This window comes from Dipteris shenzhenensis, chromosome 24, assembly GCF_047967505.1.
Source record: "Dipteris shenzhenensis isolate YYH24624 ecotype China chromosome 24, Dip_SZ_1.0, whole genome shotgun sequence".
NCBI classification, from domain to species: domain Eukaryota; kingdom Viridiplantae; phylum Streptophyta; class Polypodiopsida; order Gleicheniales; family Dipteridaceae; genus Dipteris; species Dipteris shenzhenensis.
In genome coordinates, this window is record NC_141619.1 from 8,623,251 (window position 1) to 8,646,499 (window position 23,249).

Consider the following 23,249-nt stretch of genomic DNA (forward strand, 5'->3'; position numbering starts at 1 on the left):
GGTATGGTTAAGGGATTTTCCTTAACTAGTATAGCTTGCTTAAAATTCTATTCTATATATGGCAATTTTTTATGACCATATAAAAACTTCAGGAACCTTGGAATTCTCTACACAAAGGAATTTCTACATACGAGAATTTCTCTTCATTTTCCTTGGTAGGATGTAACAGAATGTAGGGGAGTATTAAAAGAGAGTCTCATCATGTAAATTGTATTATTAAGGGAATCTCTTTTTATTTCATGCAGTTCACTAAATCTATTGACTAATGCCAACCTTTGTGCTACAAAAATGATAAGATTTTATTAATGCTGATCTAGACAGAGTGACATGGATAATAATTGTCTGCTGGCATTGAAACCTGGCTTTCACAACTGAAATGGATTGTTCTAACTTTCTTTTGGTTGTGATGGTGCCAGGTGAGATGATACACATCTCCATTGGATTTGTAATAGGATCTTGGGCATGGCATGGCAGAAAAGGATGTTGGTAACCTTGAATACACTTGGATGACTTTTGATGAGAGACACAATATTTTAAACCCTATTGTACACGCTTGCAAAAATGTATCGGTTTACACTGGGAACTAGAAAGTGAACTACCTTAAAACTTGCTCGGTTCAAAATTTGTCTTAAGGTTTTACCATAGGAGGAATGGACAAGAAATTGTTCCCTTGGATTCTCTAATGAAAATGCAGCGAGAATAATTAAATGGATTTCTCTTTGCATGGTGATTCTCTTTGCCACACCTCTAAGCATTAACTTAATTGTGAACATAGTTTTGATGAAGCAATGGTTGCTAGGGACCTTTAAAAGCTTTGACTAAGAATATGGAACAGTGGAGATGTAGATTCATTAAAGTAGTAGGTAGTGCGCACGCACGCACACACACATACATGCATTGTTATTCCCTCAATTTGGCATTTGCTAACATAATCAACTTTATCTTCTCCTATCCCCGCTACTTGACTCATTGTTTAGCTCACTCCTTGCCAAGTACTATGCTATGGGAATTAGCATAGATTAATTATGTCCCTTCACATGAAAAGTATCCAATATGAGACAGGGTAATAGGCATAGTAACCTCCCCTAAATTTATTCTTCCATAAGTTACTCATACAGGGTACTGCAAGGGAGCAATAAGCAAGTCTCTAGGATCCTCATATGTTTGAATCCTGAAAAGCAAGTCCTTGACTTAAGGTATATTGCTCTTCATGTCCCTTAAACACAACACTAATACGAATGTCTCTCAGAGGCCATTTCCTAGCCTTGACTATATTTGCTAACCTATCTGAGATGATATCATAGTTACTACAGTCTTGCATTCGGATGACTATATGCTAACCCCCAACATACCCATACAACTCAAATAAGCAGTGTCAACTAAAGGTGTAATGCAAACTAGCATTATTTCCTTTTATATTATTTTCAATATTTTTATGAGAAGAATCACTCTCTTGCTTAGGGTGAGATGCTCTAGATAAGTTGGTCTTAATTTGTCACTTTTTTGCATCCAAAACATTTTCTTTGCTTAAACAATTGATCCCATTCCTAGTCGTGTATTTGCTCATTGTCTCCGTACTATGAAATTGTCATAATTTCTCCCATCTAACCAATTGATCCTCCTTATACTTAAGTGGGAGAAACATAGCCTTTAATTCTTCTAGGAATTTAGACCATTACCCAATCGGACTAGTTTCTTACTAGCACATGGATGACCAAAGTAGCACATCCTTCTCTAGGTGTAGAGTGGCTAGTGCTAACTTTATGTCTTTCATATAGTCAAATTGTACAAAGTACAATTGGAAATGTCTAATCCAATCTAGGCATTTCTTATGTTGCCTAACCCCATCATGCTTTTTGGAAACTCAAGTGGCTTCTTATTAGGATCTAATTTCCTTTTTTGAGCCTTTTCTAGTAGGTCTTTCTGATCCTCAAATGATTTCCCTTTTAGGGGCATCTCTCATCAGTTTGCATTACTAATTATGGTTGACAGTCCTTTTTTTTATAAAAAGATTGCAGGGTTTGGTTAGTGAGGTGGTGATGGTGTTTTTGGTGGAGGTTTGATTGGTAGTTGGGTTTCATCCAGGTATGTTTTGGTGCATAGGAGTGTATGGTGTGTTTTCCAGAAGTGTGGTGTGGTTTGTTGATCATGTTTAAGTGTGAATTCTTGATTATACTCCATTTCTTTGTGTTGAAAGTGGAACTAATCGAATTTTCAATTAAGCTTCGTGATATGACTTAAAAATGTGTGCGATTTATGAAATTTAAGGTAAGAAAAATTTGAGCAAGGTATGTAAAAGCGTGTAAGAAGGGTAATACTTTCCCTCTCCTACTCGATGAAGTCCCCATGCTTCATAGCCGGTACTACTGCTACCCTTGAATGTGCTCCATGCATTGCAGAAAAGGTGCTCGTTGTAATGTATAAAATTGTCTCTTATTTATTTATTTTCCTTTTCGTCTTTTCTTTCAAAGTTCCACTTGGAGCATACACAAATGTAAGAGGGTAAGGAGTTATGGAGGGGGGGAATTAGAAGAAGGGTGGGTGAAAAGGGTTTTAGGGCATGGCAACAGAGCGGCACTATAGTGATTACTCTTGCTACATGGTGGAGGCCTGATGGAGAAGAGAGAGAGAGAGAGAGAGTGGTAGACAAAGCTAGGGGGATAGGAAACATGGACACATGGAACAAGAACAGTGATTGAGAGGGGTAGCTTAGATGGTAGTAGCCTGATCATTGAGGGGGGGGGGACTTTAACTAGTACAATCTGCATGTGAGTTTGCCACTGCAACTATAGGATGCCATGTGGATGAGATGGTGGCTTGTCCTATTTCTATTGGTTCTAGCCCATGACACAGTCATGTGTGCAACATGCTACCCATGATGGAGGTGGCTTGGTTAAATGCAAGGGGGGGGGGGAACTTTGGCAGGCACGATTGAAGTTTGAGAGACGTGAAGGATAGAGATGCCACACGGCCCAAGGAGATTTTAAAAATGGAGGGTTGACTAGCGTGCTAAGCAAAGGTTGCCACATTTGCAAGTAGGGGCCTCAAATTTGTCAACAGCTTTGGAGGAAGGTTTTCATTAGACGGTGTCTGCTTGGGCTGCTATTGCTAGCCCTGAGACTAGCGTGTTTTACAAGGATTGAAAGAGAAAAAGCCTGATAGAGGGGACACATGGTGCAAGAGAAGAGAGAGAGGTTGGACAACCATGACAAAAGAGAGAGAAGATGAGACATGCAAGAGAGAGAGAGAGAGAAAGAGAGAGAGAGAGAGAGAGAGAGAGAGAGAGAGAGAAAGAAGTTTTCCATCTTTCTCCCTATCTTCTTTAAAAATCCAAAGTTGAATGAAGGAAAAAGGGAAGAATGGGCCCCCTAGTCTTTTATGGAGTCTCGTGTGCCTTGATGTTGTCAGATTGATGTTTACGTCTTTAATAGCTTCCACTTAGTAGGTCCACATAGGCAGAGGATCAAGGCCCTAGTACCACTTATCACAAACATAAATGCAAGATGCTCGTGTGGATAATGGTGCATAAATTGAGAGGTATTGGCCCTCCAAATATGGAAGGAATGCCCATGTGAGTATTTTTGCTATATACTCTTCCTACATGCTCATTGCAAGCCACAAATCCATATGCATGTAAATGCTCACACAACATACCATGAATTATGGGAGAGGTTACAACCTCTCAAGCTCATTGCAAGCCACAAATCCATATGCATGTAAATGCTCACACAACATACCATGAATGATGGGAGAGGTTACAACCTCTCGTGCCTCTTGGGATCATATCCTTTACACATGCCCCATTATTCTATCCTTAGCCTATGATGCTTTTATGCCTACCATTAATTAATACAATACCCATGCAAATACTACACTTTCCTACCCATCATAGATGTGCATATTTCATTATATCAAATTGGCAAATTTACAATGTTATAACCATAGAGTAATCACCAAATTCCCTAGAACAATCCACTAGGATCTAATACAAAAATCATATCATGACATACACAATAGATTCCCTAGAACAATCCACCAAGATCTAATGCAAAAATCATGTTGACATGACATGATTTTTGTATTAGATCCTATTGGATTGTTCTGAGGAATCTAGTGATTATCCTATGGTGGTTATAACATTGTAAATTGACCAATTCAATACTATGTTACAACCATAGGGTAATCAACAGATTCCCTAGAATGATCCACCAACATCTAATACAAAAATCATATCATGATAAGAGGAGTTACAAGGCTTCTGAAGAGATGGGCATTAGAGGTAACCCAAAAAAGGGTGAGGCTTGGTGTTGCAATTGCCAAACTAGCACTCATACAATGAATGCGTGTCAATCGAGTAGTTATTTCAAATTTTTTGGACCACATGACCAGAGACTGCTAGTTCTTCAAGCACAAACAAATAGCAGACATCCACCAATTGGATCAAGACATGAAAAGAATCTATCAAGAGGAGAGAATAAAGAATGCAAGTAGGCATGCTACCTTTGTGACAATGAGCGCCACCAAAAGAGTGAATGTTGACTACAAAAGAAGCAACTCGACATGCTCCAAAAGTCATGTGATCTAGATGACCACACATTACAAGTGGGCATGGTATTGATGGAAGTGGATATAATAATGATCACAAGATCAAAAGCTTAGGCCTAGACAAATTAAAAGGAGCTAAGAGAGTAGTGGTTTTGCTTGAAAGAAGAAAAGAACATGGCAAAGGAGATAATCCATGACCAAAAGCAAAGGTCCATCATAAAAAAATCACCACAGAAGGATTATTGAGGGACCAAAAGAATGAATGAAGAAGGATAGAAGCAGATCAACTAAACTTGGGAGAAGTTTTGAGAACTGAATGTGATGATCTCAATCAGTAAAGTGATGGAACTTTTTTCCCATTGTGCAAAATTCTTCCAAAGTCCAGTCATGGAGGACCAAAAATTGGTAGCCACATCCCTCACATTGAGTATAGAGGTGACTGAGCCGATAACCTAGGACAAAGAGGTTCCCATGTGACGGATCGATGTCAAATTCCAAAATCATAAGGAGTGCTCATTGATGGAGGCTTAGGAGTGAACATTATCTTTGACAAAGTGCACAAGAGATTGAAGGTGAAGAACTTGAAGCCCTCACCATTCAAAATTTTCATGGCAAATTCGAGGTTGGTGATGTACGCAACCATGCTCAAGGATGTCTACATCAAGCATAGTGGAGCCTCCTTCTTGGTTATGTTCATCGTGGTCAAGCTAGAAAGTAAAAGAGGATATCCAATGCTATTGGGATGACCATGTTTGAAGGGTGCCAAGGTGCTTCATTATTAGGGAGGACAGACCCTCACAATCACTGAAGATAAGAAGGATGTGTGGATACCGATGGAAAAAAGTATGATTTAAAAAAACTACAAGACCGAATGTCTAGAGGTGGAAGAAGCCTATGCCTTGGACATTGAGGAGAAGCTACTTGCCCTAAACATTGTGCCCATGCAACAATTTATGGAATTGGGATGACCATGTTTGAAGGGTGCCAAGGTTCTTCATAATTAGGGAGGCGAGTCCTCACAATCACCCAAGATGAGCAGGATGTGTGGATAGTGAAAGGAAAACTCGATCCAAAAATTCTACAAGTCAAAATGTCCTAGAGGTGGAAGAGGCATGTGTTTTGGACATGGAGGAGAAGCTACTTGCCCACTCATGCAACAATTGATGCAATGCAAGTAGCAATCGAAAGAATGATAGAAGCCAAAGAGCTTCACATGGATTTTCTAAAAGGCTTCACCAAAGATAAAGAAGGACACAACAAACTCTAAGACAACCACCATTTAGCTAGATCAATTGAGTCAATAGGCAACAAACAAATCACCAAAGGTCAAGCAATGAAAGAGGTTAATGTGGGAGTGTGCAAAGAACCAAAGTTTATTGAGATCAACAAAGAACTTCCCAACAAATTACTCAAGGAATTTGGAATGCTCTTTAGAGAGTAGAAAGATTCACCCAAGAATACATGGATTTGAAGGGGGTCTCACCAAGCTTGCTTTAAAACCAAATCCCCCTCATTCTACATATGAAATCCATTGGGTAGCAGTGATACCAAATGGACCCCAACTATGATAAATTGGAGAAGGTAGAGATTGACCAATTGCTCAAGTCATGGTTCATCAACCAAGTTGACCAAAGTGATTGGCTATTTTCAATCGTTATCGTACCAAAGAATAATGGCAAGTTGTGAGTTTGCATTGACGATAAAAAGCTGAGTGAGTGGACTTTTGACCCTTAGAACTAACGTTTTGGGGATTCTATTTTGGCCAAGGGGAAGCTTGTAAATCGACGGATAGAGTGAGAAAACAAAGCTCTCGAAATGCAAAACTATTGGAGCTATAAGCCAAAGGACTTACAAAGAGGGGAGTAGCTGAAACCCTCCCTTCACATTATGTTCAATATGCCCAGTTTGTATGTGGCACTAGGCAACAAGTCAGGCGATGCTAGATGACAAAGCAATTCGACAAAAGACCTTGACTATTAGAGTTGCATAGTAGGCAAACAAATGTCAAGAAAAGCTTCATTACATCAACTAGCATGAGTCGCACCACCATACCAAAGATGCCATCACAGGTTATGCACAAAGGATTTGTTCGCACAAATTTTATCATCTTGAATAGATACAACGTACCCTTTTGGCAAGGGATGTGGAAACCATTGTAAATACATGGGTAGTACCCACCATGAATGTTAGTTAGGAGTCTTGCATATAAGGTGCTAGAGTCCTAGAAACTATGGTGGTTCCTACAAGTGAGGCATACTCATGCGTGTGGAGTGCACTCAAAAGGTACTTGTATTCAAGCCAATTTGGCTGATTCATAGAGAGACTTCTTTGAGTACAAATGATTACAATCTTTCCTTCTATGTCTCTTTCAGCATTTGCACTTTGAGTTGTTCATTTCCCCTTCCAAGGTAAACATATGCTTCACATCAATTAGCCTTCCCTTATTGAGGGCAACACTCCTCCAGTATTTGGAATAGGTAATTTTCCTAGATACCCATATGAACAAAGGGCTAGGGAACCAATAACAGGCATTAACATTTGGCAATCATACTGAGGAATGCAAAGTTCATGGTTGGAGAAGCCAGTGGAGCGTAAGTGAAGCCGGTGAAGCCATTTGGCAATCTTGCTTGGGAAATGCAAAGTCTATGCATTGGAGAATCTAGTCGAGTGTAATTGAATTGACATGTGGGAAATCATGGAGTCGATGGGAAAAGGAGACATCAACGAAGATTAGCCATGACTTGAAACAAAAGGACCCACTCATCGAAGTGGGAGAATTATTGAGTCAACAAATAGAGAATGATCAAGTGATGAAGTAGACCAAAAGAATAAATAAAGGAAATCAGCCCTTCTACAATGACAAAGCTACAAAGACAAAGCTAAACCATTAGTGGAGAAAATTAATTGAGCTGGTCTCAAGTTCCATGAGATGATTTTAATCAGTTTGCACAAACGGAACCCACTCCCCATTGTACAAAATTCTTTCAGAGTCTAGTCATAGACATAGCCACACCCCTTGCATCAATGATTAAAGTGATCGAGATAATGATATGGGATGAAGAGGTACTCATGCTAATTTGATTTGGTGGATGCTATTGCTCTAGGAGGTTGACTTCAAGATCATCCAAAAGCTAGGATCAGCACACTATGGAGCTGACTACTCTCACACCAAAGATACAAAATCAAACAAATGGATTGACAACAACAGGCTTCCTAATGCCAACCTGTTTATACTATCAATGTACAAAGACAAGCACAAAGAGACCATCTAGTGTCTCTCAGTAGAGACATTCCCCAAAGATGTAAGGATACAATGATCATAGTGAAGTCATAGAGTTACTTGCTCATAGGTAGCTACTTGTACAGAAAGGGGGGCGGGGAATGATCTTTTGACAATGTGTCTTTCCATGTAAAAGAGCAATTGTCATGGATGAAGCCCATCAAGGGGTTGCTGATGGAGACATCTGTTGAAGTCATAGTTTGAAGATCCTAAGTGTGGCATTATGGTGTAGCACACTCTAAGATAAGGTGATGAAACTATGCAAGAACTACAATGCTTGTTAATGAATCAAGAGGCCAACCTTCCAAGACCAAATGCCAAATTTGCAGCTATCGATGGGAATCATTCTAGAAGTAAGGATTGGACTTTATCGGTTTGCTCGATGTAGCAACACATCCAAAAATAAATATGTGCATTGTGCTGGTGACCAATTATGTCACCAAATGTACCAAAGAAAATCCCTCAGGGACAACATCAATACAATACAATCTTGTATGAGAATGACATTTGCCAATTCGAGTATCCCATCAAAATCTTGTGCAAACAAGGGGTTCACTTCATTTAATCAGTCATCATCATCAATGTGATGATGTAGAAATCCGTCATTTAGTACAAGAGATTAACAACATGCTATCCACATGCAAACTATCAAGCCAAAGCAACAAACAAGGTCTTAAAGACAATCATTCACATGACAGTGAATGAGCACCGAAAAAATTGGGATCAAAAGCTAACAGAAAACCTTATGGGCCATTGCTTTACATTTTATGCCAACTCTTCCTTGGATTTAGCACTCTCGTTTAGTTCCCACTCATATTCTATAGTCCAAAGAACATTTTAGGTCACAATGATGCATACCTCATTTCAATTGGCATAACTGCAACAAATTTGCTATTACATGGTTAGACATTTATTACGGTGCTTACTATTGTCTAGCTTTGTTTTTGTCCTCTTGTTTGGGTTGATACTTATTGGCCATTAGACTTGTTGTTTTTGTTTGGTTACAAGTAACACTACCCATTGTGTTCGTTGTTTTTGCTAGTTTTTGCCATGTCAATTTTGTGCATGCATTAATGCGTTGCTTTTGTGTTTATTTTTGTGCTTGTGTTAGTTTTATCGCATGGTTTACTCAAAAGCCAAAAAATGGAGCAAGAACTGATGCTGGAAAAGCTATTCTCAATCAAGAAAAACTATTGTCAAGCTAGGAAATATATTTTGAGGCTAGAAACATGTTGGGCAAGTTGAAACTATTGAAAGTGAAGAAAGATATTTGCAATTATGCTAAAGTTAAACTGGAAAACTATGCTCTCATAGTTGAAAAACCATAGGACCAATCAAAGCTTTACAAAGGTTTTAAAGCATTAATACTAATATACATATCTATCTATATGAAGCTGTGGAAAAAAGTTAAAATACAAGCATAAAATGCCAAGTGTATCCAAATGTGTATAATTTGTAAAGAATGATGTTGAAATTGTTGAGTTATGAATGTGAAACTCATAGGATGTTCTTAAAATGCTAAGCAATTGACCGTATAGTAAAAACATTGTTTTAATATTGGAACATTGATTATAATTGCTTTGAAATTGAAATTTGTGGTCATGATTGTTAGGAAGCTATTCTAGTGACAATTGATCATATGGTCAAAAACATTGTTATCATATTGGAAAATTGATTGTAATTGCTTTGAAATTGATTATTTGGGTTATGATTGTTCGGAAGGTATTTTGAAGCTATTCTAGTGATGGCATATTCTTTTAATGGTCTAAGATGAGATACCCAATGATCTCTTGTATTGTTTGCTAAAGCATCATGTTATTTGCCTTTTCAAAGTGTACCTAAGGGTTTGCCTGCTTGTCTATCATGCCTTCATAAGAATTTACATGCATATCAGTTTGCACCTTGGGCAATCTCTCTTATAAGATTTGCTCTTAGTACTTGTTCCTTAAATGGTGATTACCTGTGCTATGCTATATGAGTGAGTGAGTGAGTGTGTGTGTGTGTTTGTGTGTGTGTGTGTGTGAGAGAGAGAGAGAGAGAGAGAGAGAGAGAGAGAGAGTGGCTTGTGAGAGCTAAGGCAAAAGAACTTTGAAATGCGTTGTTGTTTGTTCACGGCTACCTCTAAAGGTAGAGAGAGAGAGAGAGAGAGAGGAATATATGATTTTTAAAATGCATTTAATGTTATGTCAACCATAATCATGAAAGCTCTACGAGTTAGTTATGGTGAGCGGGAAGCTAGAGGGCTCGATAGTGCTTGTATATTATAGGGCCTAGAGGGCTCGGGTCTAGGGTTAAACCTACGCCTAAGCATTTATGAGGGATGCAAAGGATAGCTCAAAAGTGGGCTTAACGAAAGACGTCTCTTGTGGGACACATGGCACCATGAGATGAGGCCACTTGGCAAGCACTGGGCTAGGGGAGGAGTTCTAGAGAGAAAGTTGAAGGTGGAAGGAGAGAGAAAGATAGAGAAATGTGCAGATCATACAATTGGTGCTTCAAGTTTGCCTTCAAATGGTGCATCTTCACCCCAAACAAGGCTTCAAGAATTGTCCAGTTAGTAGCAGCTGACTTAGTGACCTCGAGGTGGTGAAAGTAATCTTCTCCAAGGGCTCGTCCCATCATGCTAATAGCCTTATCATTATCTTTTCTCCAAACATGTTTCTCTACTTCCCCAGTTGTCGGCTCCTTTTCAATGCTAGAGACAATTCCTGATGATCCCTTGTGCATGAACCACAGCTTCGTTTGATAGTTGCCAGCTCACAAAATTTCGTCCATTGAACTTGATTATTAATGCTTCCGCCTTTATCTTCTTCACATTGAATACATGGATGAGTGAAACTCTTGAAAGTAGGCCTCGGCTAACACAACTAATCCTGGTCTTTGTCTCCAACTAAATTTGCTCCTAGGTCTCCTGAGTCTCTGAGGAAAAGCAAGTGCTTCAACTTCAACATTCCTCTTAAACCTCCTCGACATGCACATGAATTCAAACCTCTACTTTCTTATCACATACTTTGAGAACTGTAGAAAGAGCACGATATACTGCAACCGAAATCGACTCGTATTAATTGAAGGACTCACAAAAATAGAAGGACCTATAGCTCACACCAATAAGCTTTCTTGCTGCTATTACATAGACTCTTAATGCAGTAAGACTCTTTATTGGACACTAAAGTGCAAGCTTGCAAGCAAGCTTATATCTTGCTTATAGACACGACCCAAGCTCAAGGCCTACTGCGACAAGAAGATCAACTATCTCGACATGTTCTCGTATATGTGTGCCACGTACTTGTGCATGCACAGCCCAACCAATCCCCATAAGACTTTCTTGCATGGTCCAATGAAATCCATTCGTCCAACCAAGGGATCACCCAATGAGTATCTAAGACCAGCCACCCACGAACCACACTGAATGACTAGGAAACCATGAACCACATCGACTAGACGAACCTGTGAGGATCACCATCCCGACATAAGAGACATTGGAAGAGATTTGTTGACTATTATGAGCTCCAAAGTATTTCCTTGATTTTGGCTTAGTAAGCTACAGGAAACATGGAGGGAGGGTGAATCAATTGATTCAATGATTTGTTGTTGCTACCCATTCTCTGTTGCAACAATGGAGCCTAGTGTCAAAACAAAATCCTTTGAAAGGGGCATTTTAGAAGCTATTTTTGTCTACAATGACTTTGACAAATTGGAGGGGTAAATAGATAGTTCCCCTTTAGTGAAAAAGACCATTGGATTAGGTACATTAATCAAACATATATCATTGATGTACTGGCCAAGGCTTTGGAACCACTTGAGATTGATTCATGTCTTGTACACAATGGTGCAACAGGGTGCAACTTGAGAACAGATAGAAGACAAAAAAAGCATGGCACATCCTCATACAATTCATTGCTTATATGATGGGAAAAATTCTCTTTTCTTGAAGTTAAAGGTGGCGATGCAAAGGAAGCTAGATTTCTGCTTCTCAATTCAAAATTCAATGTGAAAGGAAGGTGGGAGAAGCCAAGACATAGTCCTCTCGACTATGAATTTTTGTATCAATCTCGACACAAACTACGATAAGATCCTTGTGGAGAGCTCCTACTACGAAAGAGGCATTATAGGGTTTGGATTCTCCCAATGGAAAACACACCCATCCTTCTCCATGGCCATAACTAGTCTCTTACAAAGGAAGAGACCATTCTTCATTGGTGATCAATGACTGGGAGGTTTTCCCAAAAATAAAACTTTGTTTTAGTGCATTTTCTGCGTTAAGGGTTCTTTGCCCGGAATGTCGCCTAAATGATTTGTAAGTGAATGATTGTGTGTGGGATGAAATATGCCTTGGATCTATGAAAGGCTTAGTCTGTCGTGTTTGTAGGTGGCCCTTTTTTTTTGTACCAAGTCCTCCTTTTTATTGCGGGATTGACGATCCACATGATAATTATGACCAGTTTGAAATTCACTCGTAAAAGGTACAAAAAACTCATTCTTAGAGCGTGGCCACATGAAGACCTCGAAACGTAAAAAATGGCTGTAATCAGGCCCTTGAAACAATAATCATCTTAAAAGAAACTCATGGTTGACCTTTGAAGCTAATTCAAGAGAGCATCATCTTCATCGAGGGTTCGAACTCCGCCCTCTCAAGTCAGGAGACCAACACGAGTCGGATGCTATTTATTGCAGAGTATTTGAAGAGGCAACCAGAGGTGAGCGGAAGTGATCAAGTGTGGTGGTGCCTGCATGTGGTGGAGCTCTAAGGCCGACGTGTAATGAAGTAGAGTTTGGAGAATCGAGATAAACCCTAAACCGTGAAGGTGTGAAACCCATGATGATGTTGATGAGGAGGTGCCTGATAGTTAAACTTACTTGGATCCTCGTTTTCATTTTATCATCTTGTTCATCCTCTCTCTCAGAAGAAGGAAGAAGAAGAAGAAGAAGAAGATGCAGTGGGCGTTGCATCGTCTCTGGGTCTCCCTTCGCCTTCGCCATCGCCATCGCCATCGCCATTCCATCCACACCTCCTCCGCCTCCCCTCCCCTCCCCTCTCCCCTTGAGGCTCGCCAGCTCCTCTCCCCTCTCGGATTTCACTCCGACCTCATCCATAAATTGCTCTCTTCCAAATCCCTCTGGAAACACGGCCCCCTCAACCTCTCCTCCGTCGTTGCCTCGCTTCAATCCCTCCATTTGAGCCCCGATGCCGTCGCTTCCCTCCTCTCCCGCCTACGATCCTCGCCCACCTCCGCAGATGTTACGCGCCAGTTGGAGCTTCTTGCCAGCATTGGATTTGAACCGGAGAGACTTGGCAAGTTCGTGGCGCAAGTACCTAGCATCCTTTGCCTTTCGTCCGATGCGTTGCAAGCCCAAATCTTGTACTTGCAAGCTGTTCCTTTAGACGATCGAACCATTTGTAGAATCTTCGTACGCCGTCCTGCTGTTATGCGGTACAATCTGCAGGAGAAGCTCCCACCCAGGCTAGAGTTTGTGAGAGATTCTTTGGGCATGAACCCCGGACAGATTCAAAAGCTTCTTGCCTGGAGGCCTGCCGTGATATCGACAGATTTAGACAAACTCATCGTTAATTGTCAACTCCTTCAAGAATGGGGTTTTATACAAGGAAGTAAGGCTTTTTTAAAGGCTTTCATCTACATCGCGGATAGGAGCCCCGCGACGATTCGAGGACGTGTTGAGAAGATGGTTGATTGTGGCTTTAGCAGGTCTGAGGTTATGAAAATAGTGCAAGCTTATCCCTGCATTCTAGCGCTAGCGGATGAAACTGTCCGGGAGAAGGTCGAATACCTTGTAAATGTGATGAAACGGCCTTTGCATGAAATTTTGTCGAGGCCTACTTTTTTGTGTCTCAGTCTCGGGAAAAAAATCAAACCCAGGTATGAGGCTTTCTCAGACTGCCAGGCCAATAGACAGGAGCAGAAAGCTTATTCGTTGGGCTACATGTATGACAAATCTGATGCAGAATTTTGTCAAATTATTGAAAGCATAACTGAGAAGCAGAAGTGCTGAACTGCTATTGTCACCTTTCTGTCATCCAGGGAGAACCATTGTTTACCATATGCTCTTACCCTGCCAAATGCCTTGGTCGGAAAACTGCCAATTGTTGGTTTGATGACATTAATTCCTTGAATAGGGCAGTGCACTGTGCGAGGGTTGTACCATGGACTAAGGTCGTCGGAAGGTGAAACCTGCGCAGGATGGCACATTTTTGGTTTAAATATCCATAGACAATATTGTGCAACACGTTGTGCATATTTTTGCGTTTTAAGAGGCACTTCACCTTAATTCGAATGGTTGTACTCTGAAAAACGTGTGGTCATGTGGCTCTGTGCAGAAACTAAAGGTGATGTCTATCCATCATCCAAAAATTGCCTTCTTGGAACCAGGGAAGTGGTAGCATTCATTCTATCTAACCTTGAAGTCCCTTCCTAATAGTCGTGGTATTACTTGGTGCGTGCGATCTGTGGTACAATGTTTGCCATTTGGATCTCTGACGTTTGTCAGAATTGCCCACCCTTGTGGTGTGTTTTGTACATGAAGTATCTTTCAGAATCTTATGAGGCTTATGTTATGGCATCATTTAAGCATTCTCTTGCCATTGTCATACTTGGAGATGTTGCAGCACTAGTGTCTTATGCAACCTTGTGTCGTGAGAACATGAACGATGCAGCAAGTAGGCTCTCACACTTCTGTAAGCTGATAATCTGTCTCCGACACTGTGATTCAATTGTTACTTCACCAAAGGAGGATAATGTGTAGGAACTGTTGACATGGTTTCAATTTGGAGTAAACATACATATGGTGGTTGTCCATCAGGAGCATCTAAGGCCATGTGTCACTGATCAACTAGGGGTGCTCCTACAGCGTGCTCTTAACTTATTCTCATCCCCTCCTTGTTACTAAGAATTCAAATCTTTGAAGCTATAAATTGCTGTGTAATATAGAGGGCCTCATACTTTTTCTAACCTACATTAGGTTTCAGTGGAGAGACTTGAAAATATATGATGAAGTTTCGAAATGGGCGGTTCCTCCAACTCTTGGATGGAGCATATCGGCAAATTTTGAAAGCATTTCTGCATATCAACATCCTCCATAGGTGGATCATTACCAATCTGTGGCTTGAGCTCTCTCGCGAATTGCCTTGCTGTGTAGAATCACAACAAAGAGTTGCACCTTACAAAGTAAAAATATTCTATCATAAAATAAGCATGAGCCTTCAAAAGATTTCCTTCACAAAGCAAGAGAAGGAATCCCAACCAAGAAGACTTTAGCTTTATAATCAACAGTTCGATAGCCCAAAAATTGAGAGCCAACTAGGACATTATGAATCAAAAACATCAAATCTATTCTAATAAGGACATCAAAATCTTTCAAATGCATAGTCATCATCTCAAGTATTAGGTTCTTGTTTGACACACAGTCCTGCATACTCATCAGAAACATAATTTGTTGCCAACTTTCCCTTCTTATATTCATTCTTCTTTGAAATATCCTGATGTTTTTTGAAGAAATACTTCTCTTTGTGACCTGGCTTTCCATAGTAGTCGCACTTGAACTTTTACTTTTGTTTCCTCAAGCTCTTGCAAGTTGAACCCTTCTTGAGATTGGCACATTCATGTCCTTAAACATGGAAGTAGAGTGAGGACACTCTTCATCTAGTGGTGTAGAAATCATTTCATTTATAATTACCTCATTACAAACATGTAGGATCTTAGTAATAGCCCCATATGTTAGAACCAAAGTGAAGAGTAACACCGTTTTAGTATCATTGATCATCAACTCAAACTCCTAGATTAAACAATTGCTTGGTAATTGGTTGAATCTTGTTGAGATATTCTCCTAGCATCATGTTCTTAGCCATCCTCAAATTGAAGAACTCTTGCTTTAACATGACTTTGGAAAATTTTGAAACAATGTTTCCACTGCCACCCAATTCTTGCATGCAGATTTTAACAAATCTAGGTGGTGATTAAACGTGCTTCCAAGAGCTCTGCCTAGAATTCCAAGTGCCTTGTCATTTTTTGCCTCCTATGAAGTAGCTTTGTCTAGCATCGTCTTTGCATCCTTGATGGTTGGATTTTTCTCTATCCGAGCAACAATTGACCATAGGTTTTTCTCCATATGATACATGTGCACTCCTGGTTGCCATGATGGAAAATTCAACCTAGTGAATCTCACAAGGTTAGTTGCACCTTCATGCTCAAAATGATCTATTAAAAAGCTCGAATACAATGTGTCGAGTTGAAGTCAAGAACTCACACACACAATAATGGGAATCAACTCAAGAGAAACACAACACACAAAAGTAGGCAAGAATGACTTGTACTAAGCTATATTGCAAATAAGCGTGAAACAAAAGCTTCATAGCTATCCCTTTGCATCCCTATTGGGATTTTAAGAGGGGTACATAGTGAAAGATATGAGAGATAACTCTTACAATGATGTTGAGCCATTATGTAGACATAGAAATAGCCACCTTGTGACACAATCATCATAAGGAGAGCATAGTTGGAATCTTGCCCACAACGACCAAATATTCTTGCCACAAATGTGGAGACAATATATCATTAAAGACTCGACCAACTCAAGTTGATGTGATCCCAAAATACTAGCATGCAAAGCCATGCAACTCCTATGAACAATGAGCTCATCCTTTATTATTTTATGCTATCTTCAAGGGATTGCCATTATGTGTGGAGAAGATAAGGCTTGACCTCAAGCTATAAAATGAGGCTTGTACTTGCAATCAAAATCTATTCATGTTGCCTCACACTTGCATTCCCTCATGTAGCCTCTAGATTGCATAGGTTTGTTCTAGCTCTCTTGGTCCACTTTTTGATTTAAGCCTGCCATGAATAAGAACTAGTCAATTCTTAGCTTCATGTGACCCCCTTAGATCTACACATGCTTGTGCTTCAAGCTAGCCTTGTTTTGTACTAAGATAGTCACCGTCTACCATTCTACAATAGATCTACCCCTTTCTTTAGGTACTGGGCTAACTAGATTTGGGTACTAAGTATGGGTCATTGGGCTGGTCATTTGGGTACTAAGTATGGGTCATTGGGCTGGTCATGACCCATGTCCACATGGTGTTATACATGCTCATATTTTGTATATATGGGTAGATGGATAGTAGGATATAGGACTCTAGAAGGCATCGTAAGTCTTAGTGTGAACAATCTCTGATGGGTAACCCACATTAGGGTTAAGTATATATTGTATTATGTTCATCTTTTTGGTATGACAGAGAGTACATTTTGTATAGCCAATTGTGTGTGTTCTCGCTATCCTCTTTGTTAAGAGCATCGAGTATTGGGTTGTGTGTCCACTTTTAAGGGGAGTTGTGAAATAATGGAGCTAACAAGAGTAGCTTAGATGATTGTTTTAGCACAAAGGAAAGCACGCCCACAACCTTGAAGGGTTGTAAAGTTGAAAGGAAAGCATCTAGAAAGGAAAACCTTAAAGAGAAGCACACAAAAGATCTTTGAAATCAAGCTCATAGATAACTAGGAGCCAAGGTGTTTTGAAAACTGTATCACTAGAGAGCTGCATAGCCCAAGCTATTAAAATAATAGGAAAACAAGGCTAAGCAAGACTAGAGTTGTGCATGAAGGTTGTATAGATGGGAGGATGAAAGGATTGCTCAACCAACTTGGTATGATAGGCAAAAAGAGGTTCCTTGTTGCCAACACTATCATGATAGCTTCAAGGAAGGCTAGAAAGGCTGGATAGAAGGTGTGAAGATAGGACTCAAATGATGGTTTAGCATAGTGGAGCTAGAGAAAGATGCCATGAATGAAAGAGTTTAGAAGGTTTCACTGGGTGGAAAAGTAGCACTAGGCTACTCTGTGGAGAGCTACGAGAGAAGCTATGGACGAGCCACATGACCTTAGACGAAACCCATGTAACTAGCATAACAGATCTCACGAATAGGTTGTAGCCGACTTGGGTGAGAAGTAGCCATGCACATAAGAGAAAGCTTGAAGAAGGAAGGTGGCAAAGTTGAAGAAGGGGAGCTTGGAAGAGGTGAGGATTTGAAGGGAGATCGATCACCATTTAGAGCTTAAAGCAAGAGAAGAAGCTTAAGGAAGAAGGGATGTGGCCAAATGATCATGAGGGAGAGGAAAGAATATGCAATGAAGACTGCTAAATTTTTCAAAAGGTATGCTAAAGTCTTAAATCTTGGAGCACCCTAAGGTCCCCCCTCCTCTCTCTTCCTAAGGGTCACCCTCCCCCCCTGCCCATGCCCCCCCTCGATGCCACTCCCGTCCCTCCTCCTCTCTTCCACATGCCATTTTAAATTTGTGCATTAGAATGTGATTTTGGACCTTGGTAAAGCTCCAACCTCTCATATTACTTTCTATTGCAAACTTTCTTCAGAGTTACTCTCTAAGGTATTTCCCAAGCTTTTCCCTCTTCTACTTGCTCTTACACATTGAATAGTGCTTCAAAATGTGGTTTTGTAATTTAGGAGTGCTCCAATACTTCATTTTGCATTCTTTTGCACTTTCTCTAGTAGAAAACGTGATTTGGCAATTTGGGGGAGCTCCACACCCCATATCGCTTTCTATTTTACTCCAATCATTCTATCTTTTCCAAGGTTTTCATCCTCCTAAAGGCATAAGTGCTTGAGTCATCATAAAGATCACATCACTGGAAGAGTTTTGTATGCCAAGCACACTTTCTTTGATGGCAATGATTTCCATATCTAGAAATGCCAAATAAAGAACCTATTTTTGAGTCAAAAGTTATGGGCTCTTGTTGGTGGAGGAAAAGTGATGAATCCAACCCAAAATGCCTCACAAGCACAGAAGGATGCCTTTGATGAGACAAATGCCAAAGCAATGGATGCTTTCACAATATTCCTAAGGAACACAGTGTTTGCCAAGTGACACATTTGACATATGCATTTGAGGTATAGACTATACTAACGTTTATGAGGGCAAGACATTGGTCATATGCCTTAAGTTGAAGACAAAATTGGAAAATCTCCATATGGGAGAAGGTGATGCATTGTTGGATTGTTTGAACAAGATGAAGATTTTCAAGGGTAGACTCAATGAGAATGACTTTGAAATGGACAATTCAAAGATGGATAAGGAAAAAATCGCAAGGAAAAATGGAGGTCACATGCAACAAAAGTTGAGTATGCTTCTGATGGGTTGAAAAGGGTGATGTCTCAGGAAAAATGTGTTGTTCAATGATAAGGGTGCCAATTGTCGGAGAAGAATCAGGTAGTGACATATTCATTATGGATATCAAATTATGTATAGCATTGAGTGATGGAGAGGAGGTCTTATCGAAGAGCAACATAGAAAGAAAGGGAGAACACTGAAAATTGTGGGTGCTAACTCACCCAGATCAAGGTAAGCTCTTATTATGTATGTATGGTACAAAGGGGTATATACTAGGCCATTGGCCTTTACCCTAACAACCTCCCACTTAAAGGCCAATGCGCCTTTAAGGGAGAAGATGGGCATCCTAATGTCATCCGACACCCATCAATACTCTGCAATGTGCAAACCGCTCTGAGGAAAGACTCTTTGTAAGAAGATCTGCAGGGTTCTCATTTGTGTGAACCTTGACAAGCTGGATGCGCTTGTTCTCAATCACCTCTCTTATGAAGTGATACTTCACATCAATATGCTTTGTCTTCGCATGGAAGATAGGATTCCGTGCCAACTGGATGGCACTTTGACTATCACAATGCAAAACTGGAACCTCTCTTGCAATGCTCAAGTCTCCCACTAGATGAGTAAGCCATATAGCTTCCTTGCATGCCTCAGTGGCTGCAACATACTCTGCTTCAGTGGTAGACAAAGCCGTACATGGCTGCAAACGAGAGACCCATGAAACTGCACCTCCAGTGAATGAGAAAACATATCCTGTAGTAGACCTCCTGGTGTCTACATTCCCTACAAAATCAGCATCTGCATATCCAACAACAGATGTGTCCTTCCTCCCAAAGAAAATGCACATGTTCTTTGTACCATTCAAGTATCTCATGATACCTTTCACTACCTCCCAATGCTTCTTGCCAAGATTTGCCACATACCTGCTAACAGCTCTCACTGCAAAAGCAATATTTGGACGTGTAGCAACCATGGCATACATCAAGCTTCCTACTGCAGATGCATAAGGTATCTTTGCCATTTCAACCCGCTCCTCATCTGACTTAGGGCTATCCTCTTGGCTAAGTTTCACATATGGAGGCAATGGAGTACTTATGTACTTCCCCCTCTCCATATTGAAACGCTCAAGTACCTTGCTAATGTACTCTTTCTGTGACAAATGAAGGAGTTTCTTGTTCCTATCCCGAACAATCCTCATGCCAAGTATGTGACTGGCATCACCCAAATCCTTCATGTCAAAGGTCTCATGCAACCTTTTCTTCAAGGCATCCACATTCAAAGTAGATTTCCCAGCAATAAGCATGTCATCAACATATAAAATCAAAATAACAAGGCTACCATTTGATGCCTTCTTTGTGTAGAGGCAATGATCTATCTCACTCCATGTGTACCCTTGGGATCGCATAAATGCATCAAACTTATGGTACCACTCCCTAGGAGCTTGCTTCAGCCCATAAAGGCTTTTCTGAAGCTTGCATACCATCTGTTCTTTGCCTTGCACAACAAACCCCTCTGGCTGTTGCATATAGATGTTCTCATGAAGATCTCCATGTAGAAAAGCTATTTTTACATCCATTTGGACAAGCTCCATGTCCTCCCTGGCAACCAATGCAAGCACTATATGAAGGTAGTCATCTTCACCACTGGGAAAAAGATCTCATCAAAGTCAATACCGTTCTCTTGCTTAAAACCCTTGGCTACCAACCTTGCCTTATACTTAGGCAATGCATCTGCTGGAGACATCTTCAGCTTATAAACCCATTTGCATGGCAATGCATGCTTTCCTTTGGGCAAATAAACCAAATCCCAAGTAGCATTCTTCATCAAAGAATCCATCTCTGACTGCATAGCCTTCACCCACTTATGCTTGTCATTCGTAGACATAGCATCCTCAAAGCATGAAGGCTCACCATAATCTGTCAACATGACATAATCTAGAGATGGAGCATATCTCTGTGGAGGTTGTGAGACTCTAGTGGAACGTCTCAACACTTGCTCACCATGAGCATCTTGCTGTCCCAACTAATTTTCCTGCATAACCTGAGGTTGTCCACCTAGATGTGGCTCTCCCACCTCACGATCTATGGGCTGTCCATGCTGTGGAATAGGTTGTGCATGCCTCTCATATGGTGGTTGTCCATCCTCTTGAAACACCACTCTGCGTATCTCATGCCTCTCATATGGTGGTTGTCCATCCTCTTGAAACACCACTCTGTGTATCTCAACAATCTTTTCTGGCTTCTTGTGCATCTTATCCTCATTAAAGATAATATCATGGTTGCGTACTATCTTCCTGGCCTCTGGATCCCACAATCGGTATCCCATCTCGCCTGAATCACCATATCCAAGAAAAATGCACTTCCTTGACTTTGGATCAAGCTTGCTGCGTTTTTCCTTAGGGATATGAACATAAGCTTCACAGCCAAGTACACGAAGATGCCCATAAGATGGTGGCTTGCCTAACCAAACCTCTTCTGGCACTTTCCCATCTAGTGCCTTGCTAGGCGATCTATTGATAAGATGTACTGCTGTCTTGATAGACTCAGCCCAAAAGCCATGAGGTAGATCGGCATTAGAAAGCATGCTTATATTCCTTTCTTGAATAGTTCTATTCATCTTCTTAGCAACCCCATTCTAAGAAGGATTCTCAGGAGTAGTCAACTCCTGCTTGATGCCACGTAGCTCACAAAAATTCTTAGATGCATGAGAGGTATACTCTCCTCCATTATCAGTGTGCAAGCATTTGAGCTTCTTGCCCGACTCATTTTCAGCAAATGCTAAGAACTTTTGAAATGCATCAAAGACATCACTCTTCTTCCGAAGAGGATAGACCCACACTTTCCGTGTAGCATCATCAATGAAAGTAGCAAAGTAAGAAGCACCACCCAATGAGACAGTAGGCATAGGTCCACACACATCGGTGTGAACCAACTCCAATGGTTCAAGCCTCTTCTTGCCCAAAGATTTTTTATGTGAAGATCATGTTTACTTCCCATACATGCAATGCTCATACATGCTAAAATCTGAAAATTAACACGGGAACATATTGCAAACCAGAAAGTATCTTCATTCCTGTCATGCTGATGTGTCCCAACCAACGATGCCACAAAGAGACAGATGGCTACTCGGTCACATTGATTACATTATCTCTTATGCCTGACACATGCATTGAGTACAACATTCCATGCTTGGAACCTCTAGCAATCACAAGTGACCCTTTGCTAATTTTCCATGTATTGTTGCCAAAAAACACATGATAGCCATCATCATCAGGAGATCATCAGGCTGTCCTGTACTTATGAAGCTCTTTTTTAGATTTGGAACATGCCTAACATTCTTGAGTACAAATGTAGAACCATTACGAAGAGATCAGTTGATATCTCCCACTCCAACAATGTCACATAGATAATCATTTCCAAGTCTCACGGTTCCTTTCCTTCCTGCATCATAAATGGTAAACCACTCCCTATGTGGAGTGACATGGAAAGATGCTCCTGAGTCTAGTATCCAATTCTGTGACAATGCATCATCACTAGTCATAAGAAGAGCATGCTCAAACATAGAGGCATAAAGAATGTCACCCTCATCACTATTGTTACTTATGGCATTCACTTCCTCTATATTGATCATGGATTTCTCTTCCTTCTTGGGCTATACATTAGCTTTGCCTTTGCTTTTATCGTTCTTCCATTTGTAGCAATCCTTTTTGAAATGGCCTTTCTTCCCACAATAGAAGCATTTCAAATCTTTTTGGCATGGGATTTTCCTCTAGATTTGCTTCTAGACTTGCTTGTATTTTTGTCATAGTATTTCCCCTTGGAATATGACCTCCCTCTCACATTGAGAGCACTTGAACTTTTAGTTCCAACATTGTTCTTTCTATTTACCTCCTCAATGAGAAGGCTACTCTCACCATCACTACTTGTCAGGCCTCTTGCACAAGTTGAATTGCTTATAGCAATCCTAAAAGTGTCCCAACTTTCAGGAAGGGTGACCAATAAGAACATTGCCTTAACTGAGTCATCAAAGGCAATTTTTTGAGCTAAAAGTTGACTGAAAATTGTGTTAAACTCATTTAAATGGCTAGACATTGAAGTCCCTTCTTCCATGCGAAGATCTATGAGTTTCTTTAGCCAATACACTTGACAAGTGGCACTCTGGTTCTCATAAAGATCATGCAACTTTGTCCACACACCATAGGCACCACCTGCAGTATCTTTCACATTGAAATACACCGATTTTGAAAGTGTGAGCATGATCATGGAGCATGCAAGCTCATCCAATTCCTTCCA

At 40.5% G+C, this 23,249-nt stretch overlaps 1 protein-coding gene across 1 annotated transcript; it reads left to right on the forward strand.

The window, feature by feature from the left end:
* The first annotated feature begins 12,681 nt into the window (after positions 1-12,681).
* On the forward strand, positions 12,682-14,752 carry LOC147886167 (transcription termination factor MTERF8, chloroplastic-like). Its single transcript, XM_087395710.1, has one exon. It carries the CDS (start codon positions 12,758-12,760, stop codon positions 13,832-13,834), a length of 1,077 nt encoding a protein of 358 aa, XP_087251836.1. The 5' UTR covers positions 12,682-12,757; the 3' UTR covers positions 13,835-14,752.
* The last annotated feature ends 8,497 nt before the right edge of the window (positions 14,753-23,249 follow it).

Excerpts from the sequence above, each read along its gene's own strand:
- LOC147886167 (XM_087395710.1), top strand. The coding sequence starts at position 12,758 with ATGCAGTGGGCGTTGCATCGTCTCTGGGTCTCCCTTCGCCTTCGCCAT.